Source organism: Neltuma alba, unplaced genomic scaffold (assembly GCF_004799145.2).
Source record: "Neltuma alba isolate B1F8T4 unplaced genomic scaffold, ASM479914v2 tig00010294_pilon, whole genome shotgun sequence".
NCBI classification, from domain to species: domain Eukaryota; kingdom Viridiplantae; phylum Streptophyta; class Magnoliopsida; order Fabales; family Fabaceae; genus Neltuma; species Neltuma alba.
This window is the reverse complement of record NW_021635212.1, coordinates 1,017,103-1,028,270: the sequence shown is the minus strand read 5'-3', so window position 1 is coordinate 1,028,270 and position 11,168 is coordinate 1,017,103. Positions and strand designations below refer to the sequence as shown.

Sequence of the window (11,168 nt, the reverse complement as noted above, 5' to 3'; positions counted from 1 at the left end):
TCAAGATTGGGCAGCATCGAGAAATCAGGCGTTCTTGTGAATTCTTCTGAGTAGCTTAAATCAATAAACTTCAACTTTTTTGACATCTGCCCCAAAAAAAATGGACGAGTAAATGGACTTACTTTCAAAAAAAGATTAAGCTATTATTCATAAGGCGATAAAAAAAGTTCTTACTTGTGTTCTCCCCCAACGAAGTTGTATGATCTTGCTATGATGCGTTTTCAGGAGCACAAGTTCATCAAGATGGGCAACACAGGGCAAAGAATTCAAAGGATAAGCTTTCCGCTCAAGAATTTTCAGTGAACTGGGAAGAAATTTGAGACCTCGAGGAAGACACACATCACATAATATGATGAGTATTGTGAGGCTCCGCATCATAGAGAATGCTTCAGGGTCCCAATTCGCTTCATATGGCATAGGTGATTGAAGATGTATAAGTTCAACCAAATCAGTGCCCTACAAAAAAAAAAAACAGTTTAAATATTGTAAATTACAGCAAAGTTGAATGCATTTCTCAATGGAAGCTCCTTACTTTGTTTTTTGTCATCACATGATCAATATCTTCCAGCGACCATAGCCTGCTACGTCTGCCAACATCTTTACGCGATTCCTCTATAACAATACTTCTGCCCATTTTTTGAAGGATATCGTGCATACCCAGATAACATGCACCATCATTACTAAGATTTTCTGTCAACAAGCATTTCTCAACAAGTTCTCTTATTCCAAGTGTTGGATAAAGATCACCACATATTTCAAATATTTCTGTCACTTGGTCTTCGACCATTCCTTTAAAACAAGAAGCAACATCTAAAAATATTTTCTTCTCCGTATCACTTAATGCATTATAACTGATTCTAAGCCTCTTTAGAATATTGCTTGGTGGAGACTTCTTGATTTTCTCCAAACCTTCTTTCCATTCAAGTTCACTTCTTCCACAAAAATATGAACCCAACACTTCAAGAGTTAAAGGAAGGCCTTGAGCATGGCGGATGATGTCTTCACACAACTTCCAATAACCTTCTAGAGGTTGATCCCTTTTAAAAGCATTCTTACAAAAGAGCTGTAGAGACTCATCATTGTTTAACAATTTAGCCTCATAAATTTCAAGTTCTCCATGCTCTATCCATACACGCATATATTTTTAGTCGTCACAATTGCTCTACTCCCAGGACCCAGCCAACCCTGCCTTATACAAAGGTCCTCTAGTTGGTTTATTTCACTTATATCATCCAAGACAACTAGAACTTTTTTGTTGCATAGCAGGTTTCTTATTATATTCTTTCCATCATATGTATCATCAACTTCCATGCCTTGGATCTTGAGTTTGGAGAGAAGTTTCCTTTGCAAAGCAACCAACCCCTTGGCTTCAGAGCTTTCTTTCATATCAGCAAGAAAACAACTGAGGTCAAATTGGTGAAAAATTCTATCATAGACAATCCTCGCAAGAGTTGTCTTTCCAATACCAGGCATTCCCCATATTCCTATTAAGCGAACATCACAAAATCCAATCTTTAAAAGTGAAGTCACTTCTAGCACTCTTGATTCAATGCCGATGAGCTCATTGTTGCAACAATATGGTAATTTAGGTTGTAACTTTGCCCATACTGCTACTGTAATTTCTTCAGTGACTTTTGCTTCATGCCTGCACATAGAAAGGAATACTCAAACGGTTATTTTCTATGTCCTAAACAAATAACTACCTAGCTACCACTAGGGCAAACTCATGTTTTCATGATTTTCTGAACTTGGTGATCCAGACAGGAAAAATAAAGATATGGCAGAGTTCTAAAGTGGCAGCGTATCAAGAACATCTATAGAAGAACGATAACATGAAAAGAAGTAACAGAGAGAGAGAGAGATGATTTGGCAAGACTTAATTTGGCAATAACTATGAAAATGTTCCCTATTGAATGAAGAGGGAACAATTTTCAAGTGCAGCCATAGGTAGAAATGGAAATAGGTTAGGTTAGACTAGACTTTAGCTAAATAAGCTTGAGCCTACAACAAAGATCTAAACGTTGAGCCTAGACTTGAGTTTGTATATAGGTCTTTTCAAAGCCCCAAGCCTGAGCCTTCTAAAAGCCTGAAGCCTTTTTAAATGTTTACTTAAAATATAGGCCTTTAAATAGGCTTAAAAGCTTATGTTCCCAAATTTTCTTATACAACCCTTCAAGCTTATTTAAAAGCTTACATTATGTCTTAAAAGCTTATTTAAAAGCCTACATTATGTCTTCAAAGTGCTATAAATTCATAGTAGTTTAGCCTGAAACTGCTATAAATATTATGCTCTGTAGTAGTTTTTTCATACCACTACAATGTAGCTGCTGCAAACATGTAGATTTTTTGTAGTGTAACAAGAGTTGTTTGAGTAAGTAGGAATAAGAAAAATTCAACCAATTTGTGGACTAAGGAGATACATTTCCTAAAATAATCCAAGCATAACAAGTGACATGTCAAACTGGATTTTACTTCTTCACTTTTTTGTATAAATTGGGACAAATTCCTCCTATTGAAATTATACTATTTTATTTGGGTGTCACTAGAATAAACTTACAATACAACACTTATTATGCTTTAACAAAGGACGCAAATCGAGAGAGGGGGAATGAGCTAGTATTGCAATCTTGAGCAACCGAAGAGAAGAGACATAGATGTGAATGGCAAACAAATGAAAAGGTTGAGCTTGTGTGTGAATAATAAGATGTGAAATTTAGGGCTAAGGTCATGTAAGTAATTTTTTAAATAATTTACAAAAGGATTATTATGCGATTTTAACAATTAATTTTTGGGTGAAAAGCGTCTAGGGGTGCAAAAATAGATATGAATAATTAAGTTTTGCTTGAAGGGTGTTTGGTACCAATAATGTTTATGTTTAATTTGGCACCCTCAAAACCCATTAGTGTCAGATACTCTTCGTACGTAGCTTAATGGTTAAAATTGCACTTTAACCTTTTATAAAATTCATTTAAATTATATTATATAATGATATACAATAGTAAAAGTTATTAAAAAAAACTCTCAATAAAATAAACTTACAACAATTATTATACTTTAACAAAGGATGGAAATCAAGAGAGTGGAGTAAGCTAGTGTTGCCATCTTGAGCAATTGAAGAGAAGAGACATGATGAATGACATATGAATGAAAAGGTTGAACTCGTGTGTAAATAATGAGATGTGAAACTTAGGGTTAAGGTCAAGTAAATAATTTTATAAACAATTTATAAAATTGATTTAAATTGTATTGCAATAGTAAATTATAAAAAATCCCTAAATAGGTCAGGTTTGTAGGCTTATAAGCTAGGCTTTTATAAAAATAGATTTGGTCTATTTAATTACCTAAATAGGTCTGGCAATAGGCCTACCCTAGCATATTTACGAAATAGATTAGGCTAGTTTCTAAGTATGTTAGGCCATAGGTTCTGAAACGGCCTTGCCCAGTGCAAGTTGCTCATATTTTTAAGGACACAGTTTTTTTTTTTTTGGGTTGGACTGAAGGTTTAAGGATATAATTTGACACTGTGCATCAATGCCATTTGGAAAACTCAGCCCAATTCATTAAATGAGAGAGAATGAAGCTAATATTGACCATATTAGGATATAATATAAAATTGTTGGATTCTACGCTTCGCACCGCCCATGCTATTATCCTCAAAACGGCTGAGTTCATGTAATTAAAAAAACGTAGATTATTAATTGACTAATAATCAATTAAAATACTCTGATATTCAATTTTGAAATTTGATTTCAAACTTTGAATTTAAACGCATGGTAATTAGTTTACTTGGAGTATTATGAAAGATTAAAAACAACTGACAAGATTTAACTATCAAGAAAAACATTTGTATGGTGTCTTTCTAGGACCCCCCCCCCAAAAAAAAAGAAGCACGTTTGCACAAACGTACTCGGATTGGTGTAATTGCTGTGAAACTATAATTGAATTGAAGCAGAAAATATGATTTCAATCAATAGCATAGAATAAAAGTTTTGAGAAAGATCTGTACTAGACAGAATCACCAAAAGTTATGAGCTTTTTGACACCACTGTATCAAAATTTTTTCAACAATAATATTACTTCCGCCGATCGTGAATATAAGAATTAGTAGAGATATTTGTTTTAATCCTAAATATATACTTCATTTCACAACGTCTATCAAATTTGTAATTTTTGTTCTAAACTCTCTCGATTAATTATACATATTAGCGGGATTTTACATTAAAGGAGTAGTTTTCAATACAAATAATTTATAAAAAAACATACTTTTGGGAAACAAACACAAATCTTTAGTAAGTAATTAACTTAGTTGTCCTTTTAATTTTTACAAATTAGTTATCTAATTTTATATTTAGGACTAAAGAAAGTTTTTTTTTTTTTATTTTTGTTGCCAGCAACTACTGAAGAAAGTATCATAACTGCTAATTCTACGCTGACTTGTTAAAAGGCCTATCATAACAATGCTATACAAAACTTACTGATCCGTAGAGTCAAAGCCAGATATATTTGCAACTTCTTCTAAGGCATCTTTCCATCTTTGCAGCTTCTCTTCGTTTTCAGAAAATCTCTCAGCATGTTCTTTTGAAAGGCACGAGCAAAGGAACCTCTTTGATAACGCACATCAGATGGAGGAACCTTATAGAAGATTGAGATAACTTCTCGACCCAAAGATCTTTTAGATTGAAGAATCCTTTCAAGTTCATCCAAACACCAACTGGAAGAAGCATAACTTTGGGAGAGAACAACAAGAGAGATGAGAGATTCATCAATTGCTTGGAGGAGTTGATCAGAAATAACCCCTCCTCTGTTGAGATTATTGTCTATGAAAGTTATGATACCCCTTTGTTTCAGAGCAGCGTGTAAGTGGTCTGTGAAGCCTTCTCGGGTGTCTTCCCCCCTGAAGCTTAAGAAAACATGGTACTTCCATGGTGGGATTGTGGAGTTCATGAAGGAAGAAAGCCAGAAACCTTCAGCAATAGGATCTATTTGAAAGGACTTTGGATTGATATAAGAAAAGGGAAGGAGAAACCGAAGTAGAAAAGACAGACTATTATTAAACTTGCATCTTTGATCTCACATTGGTCGATAATTATGGGGGTAGCATTCATTAGATATGTATACTTGCTTTTGCTTGAAACTTTCAACATTTTGTATCATGGGATGATGAATGTGATTGCGAAATCATCTTTTAATATTGTATGCTAGTGAAGTAATCAGAAGTTGCCGCGCTTTTTTTTTTTTTTTCAATTTAAATTTCGCTGGCAATCATTGTCGATCAGAAATTAAAAATAGAAAGTTGAGGCCCTTAATAGTTCTTTCATTTTTTTGATAAAAAGATTAATTATATAAAATGAAGAAAATTATACAACTAAGATGGGTAATAAAGAGTTTGGGGAGGGGAGAACTAATAAGATATCACTTTTGTAAAAGCAGTGACTAGAAAAATATTGAAATACGATGTTAGCATCTTTTCCCATGATGCCACTGAAATGAGGACGACCAAGTAGATCATTATGCAAATTCTTTTTTTAAGATACAATATTAATATGATTCAAGGATGTAGAGAATTTCATAGCTACTTGGGTAACGCAATAGAAAAGTTGTCTCAAACTAGAGGTACAGAAAAGACGAGGATCAAAAGATTGTTTGTAGTTTCATCGGCCTGAAGGTTTGAATATTTCATCATGACCAAGGAAAAAGTAGTAGCAACACAATGGAGACATCATAGAAGAAGGTGGAGAAATTAAATAAAATGGACCAAAAGGATGGGAAACGAGGGGTGCTTTTCTTCTAAATTTAATCTCAATTACTAATGTGCGTTTAATTTTTATACCAATGCAAGATTGATCTTATTCTCATAAATATACATGCATACTTATACACATATATGTGTTTATATTATAATAGTCATTTATTAGTTAGATTGTTTCACGCTTTAATTATATATAAATATTATTGGACGAACAAACGGGAATAAATTTAATTCATATTTCAATGACTGAGATTGCAATTAAAGGAAAAGTGTATAATGCTTTGATTTACAGGAAACCATATCAAATAGCAGCATCAAACAGGAACTGTAAATCATACTCTTCCGGTCCTAAATATAAGATTTATTTTATAGTATAATGCAACACTTAACTCTCTTATATACTAATTGGGTTAATATAAAGATTATGAACCGCTTTTCCAGGTTGGCACTACCAAAAAAAAAAGGGAATTAGTGATGGAATTTAGTCCATCACTAATCCATCACTAAAATTAGTAACAAAATTTATTGATGGAAAAATTTCGTCATTAAAGTAGTGACAAAATTAGTGACAGAATTTTATCTCGTCACTAAATTAGTGTTAGATTAGTGATAGAATTTTATTCTATCACTAATTCCATCACAAATTTGTCGCTGATTTGATTTTAAATTATTAGTACCCATCACAAAGTATCTTGTGATGGAATTAGTGACGGAGTTTTTCAGCCATTAATTTCCGTCACAAAAAATATAATGTAAATATATAATAATTATTTTTTAAACTTATTATTAAAATAAAATATATATGTCATAATTTTAAATAATATATTATGTAAAATAAAAAGAAATATTATAAAAGAAAATAAAATTAAAGATATATAATATACTTATTATTTCATTAAATATTTGAATAAAAATATAAATTATTAGAAATCTTTTACCAAAATACAAGATTAAATTCAAATGAATAATAATATATTAAATTATATAATATATATTAAATTATGTATATAATATTTATTATGTATATTTGTATTTGTTATTAGAAATATTATATATATTTATTTTTGCATAAAAATTTTGAAGGTATTTTTCAGCTCAACTGGCAAAGGCTTTAGTATGTGTGCAAGAGGACTCAAGTTCAAACTAGCACTGCTTCACAAATTGGCTCAATTTGTAACGTGATGATGATGTGGACAAGGTGATGAGGTGGCGGCTCATGATGATGAACACGTGATGATGACATGGCTGCATGGGAGAGTCGAGGAGTTGAGGTGGTGACCGATGATGAAGTGGAGGATCACAATGATGGACACGTAACAATGGTGTGGACGAAGAGATGAGATGACAACATGGGGGAGAGAGATTGGCAAGGCGTCATCCATTGAGGACGTGGTAGCTCACAATGATGGACACGTGGTGATAACGTGGACACTAGGATGACATGGTTGCATGGGAGAGTGGAGGAGTTATGTGCTAACTGGTGATGATGTGGAGGATCACAATGATGAACATGTAGTGATGACATGGATGAAGAGATGACATGGCAACATGGGGGAGAGAGAGGAATTGGTAAGGTGGCATCCACTGATAACGTGGCAGTTCACAATGATAGACACGTGGTAATGATGTGGATGAGGGGATGATGTGACTGCATGGAAGAGTGGAGGATCGAGGTGGCGAGCGGTGATGACATGTGGTGATGACGTGGACAAAGAGATGACATGGCAATATGGGAGAAAGAGAGGAGTTGGTGAGGTGGCAGCCACTGATGACGTGGTAGCTCACAATGATAGACACACGGTAATGATGTGAATGAGGGGATGACGTGGCGGCCTAGGAGAGATAGGAGAATGCGAGGTGACTAGTGAGGGTCACTGACATGACATGCGGTGGCAATCAGTAATTTCTATGTTGTATTTTAAATTTACGAAATAAAAAAAATCTGGCAACAGATTAGTGACGGAAATTTTCCTCACCAATTTGTGATTGTATTTTCCATCAAAAATCCATCACTATTTTATGACAAAATTTTTGTGGGATATTAGTCACTAATTAGCAACGGATTAGGGCCGGAAATTTTTCGTCACTAATTTCCACCGCTAATTCGTTAGTAATCCGTCACTAATTAGTGACTGAAATTTAAATTTCATTACTAAATAATTAGTAACGGAAAAAATTCCATCGCTAAAAAAATTCCGTCATTAATTCGTTGCTAGTTTTGATTAGTGACAGAAATTCCCTAATTTTATTTTTTTTCCTTTTTTGCAGTGTGGATAGATATCAGAAAAAGAAAGAAGAGAGTGAATTAGAAAAGACGGAGTATTATTAAACCTGCATCTTCGATCTCACATTGGTCAACGATTATGGGGGCAGCTTTAGATACAGATACTTGCTTGAAACTTTCAACGTTTTTTTTTTTTTTTTAATCATGGGATGATGAGTGTGATTGCGAAGTCACCTTTTAAAAAATGACGTGGTGGCCATCAGTAGTTGCTAGTGAAATAAGCAGAAGTTGCTGGTTTTTTTTTTTTTCCAAATTAAATTTCGCTGTAAATCGGTGTCGATCAGCAGTTAAAAATAGAAAGTCGGGCCCCTTCTCAGTTTTCGATTTTTTTTTTTTGATAAAAGGTCTATGGTATAAAATGAAGAAAATTATACAACTAGACAGATAATAGAGTTTGGGGAGTGGAGAACTAATAAGACATCAGTTTTGTAGAAACGGTGAGTAGGAAAATATCGAAGCAGCATGTTAACGTCTTTTTCTAAGATGTCACCGAAATCAAAACGATCAAGTAGATCATTGTGCAAATTTTTTTTTTTTTGGTAAGAGACAATCTTAATATGATGTTATGATCACAGAGAAGTATATGAATAGCAGAAGATAAAACTCCTATTAATGATTGAGCTCAACATACATCTCAGCCATAATCATCATATCAGCATTTATCGAAAAGAAACGGTGCAGGAAATATAAGAGAATGATAACAAAATACAGAGCGGAAATGCAGAAGGGAGAAAGAGCCAGGGGCAGAGAACCACAGAGACGAAGAGATTCCAAAATGCTAATCACACACCCACTCATAACGGTATTTGTCTTATTATATAGAATCCTCTAATTCCCTCAGCTTCCCGGTCTTACGTCGCGCCCTCTGACTCTTCCTTCTAGATCCTTGTATGCTCATTGGGCCATGGGCCCCAGATGGATCCTGTACTCGTGTGGGGTCGTCTGGACCCTTGTGCATGACATATGATTTAAAGATGTAGAAAATGTCAAAGCTACTTGGGTGACCCAACATAATAGCAGTCTCAAACAAGGGATATAGAGAAGACGAGGATCAGAATATTGTAGTTTTATCTGCTTGAAGGTATGAATTTCATCCTGACTAAGGAAAGCAGTAGCAGCACAAGAGGGACATCCCAGAAAAAAGTGGACAAATTAAATATAATGGACAAAAAGATGGGAAAATACGGGTGCTTATTCTCTAAACTTAATCTCGATTACTAATTTACGTTAATTTATATATCAATGCAAGATTGATCTTATCCTCATAAATATACATACCTACAGACATACATATGGACATTTATGTGTGCATATTATAATAGTCATTTACTAATTATATTGTTTTACTCCTTAATTATAGATAAATGTTATTGGAAGAACAAATGGGAATAAATTTAATTCATATTCAATGACTGAGATTGAAATTAAAGGAAAAATGTATAATGCTTTAATTTACGGCAAACCATATGAAATCACAGTATCAGCAACTGTGAAAAGTTTGTGCAGTTCGAACTGGAAATTACATGATTTCGGACAAAAGGTGTTGGCAGCAGCACCAAAATTCTCCAAGATCTAGCAGATCTTCCACCTCCTCTATAATGCTAGGCAAACCCTGTTGACAGCAACACCTGCAGAGAACAGTAAATCTGAGTCGTGTCTTACAGACACTGTCCTTAAGAGCTATTCCGCAACTACTGGCAAAGCAAGAAGCGGCACTCTCCAGGATTAAACGGATTCTTCCTGTAAGAACAGGGTGAGCAAAACAGCAAAAGGTAAAAGAACTCAGTAAGGCAGAACACTAGAGGAGGGAAGAGAGTTGCCAGAAAGCTCAAAGCACGGCGGTCCCCCTTTGAACTTCCGTCTCATGCCCCTTTTATAGGCTACGGATCACAATATCATTGGGCACATTTAAACGCGCTTAATGATAATTAACTCATAATTAAATGAGTGGTTTCAAGTAGTAATTAACTTGTTTAATGACTATTTAAGGAGAATAAAGTCTTCGGTTACGAACATTGAAGAGGCATAATTATAATTAAAATTTAGATAGATATTTCCAATAAAGTACCCAGTACTGCATTTGACTCGTGCACAAGGGGATGAGGGGAAATTGCCGGATTTGTCTCCGGTGGCCCATTGTGCGTGTAAGTCCACTCCTCCTCTTGGCCCATTTGGTAGCCCAAGACCACTTATTACTTGGACCCTCACAATCCCAAGCAATGTGGGACTCTTCCTTTGACACACCCATACATAATATTTACAACAAAAGGTACATTATAATGGACTACAGTTTAGAATATTTCTAGGACGGCAATCAGATAAAATATAATTATTTCTCATTCGCATGTTGACATTGTTAATCCTTTCTAAGAAAGGGAAACTATTTCTCAAAGAAAATTAAATGCATGTCGCTAGGGGATCAGCGTACTTCATTTTGAAGACAAGTTTGCATCATTCTGAAAATAGCATTCTTCAACTTTGCACCCTGAAACACAAGGAAATCAAGGAATATTTGCAAGACAAAAAATCTCCGACCAACAAACCTAACTAAAAAGACAGAAAGGTGCAAGACATGCTTCCTATCATTTGAGTCCATCATTGTAATATTTTCTAAGGAAACTTCTTGTCTGATTTTTGTTTTTCGTTTTACTTGTGACAATGCATATATGTTTGATAAATGAATAACACCATCCCAAACACTACCTGTTTATATATATTCACGACATCATGAAATGAATTATCAAACAAATGAACCATATTGTGGGTGCGCAAGCATAGATCAACACAAGGCCAACAAATCACAATCAAGAACATTAAAATGCTGTCACAGCACTAAATTAAAATCTAATCAAAAGTTTCACTGAGTTAAATCACACACACACAATCATTTTCTAAGTGCATATGTGCATTGTAACTTGAATTAATACAAGGTATCATTATACAAGTTTCAAGGTAAGAAGAAAATAAAGGGGGCTTCTATAGTGATTATTACCAATCAAGAAAACCAGTTAAATTTTCTCCATCGAGCTGAATAAGTTTCAGTTTCCACATCACTGACAGTGACTTCTCCTTGCTGATCTTCCCCTTCATGATATCTCTTTTTTCCATGAACAGATTCTCGGGACAGGATTTCAT

General features: G+C 34.4%; 1 protein-coding gene across 1 annotated transcript; it reads right to left on the bottom strand.

Annotated features, from left to right (window-relative positions):
- Positions 1-1,122: 1,122 nt before the first annotated feature.
- LOC114755592 (TMV resistance protein N-like) lies at positions 1,123-10,204 on the bottom strand. Its single transcript, XM_028944477.1, has 3 exons — positions 10,102-10,204; positions 9,590-9,773; positions 1,123-1,645 (listed from the first exon to the last, which is right to left on the bottom strand). The coding sequence occupies exons 1-3, from the start codon at positions 10,202-10,204 to the stop codon at positions 1,123-1,125; spliced, it is 810 nt and encodes a 269-aa protein (XP_028800310.1).
- Between the last annotated feature and the right edge of the window lie 964 nt (positions 10,205-11,168).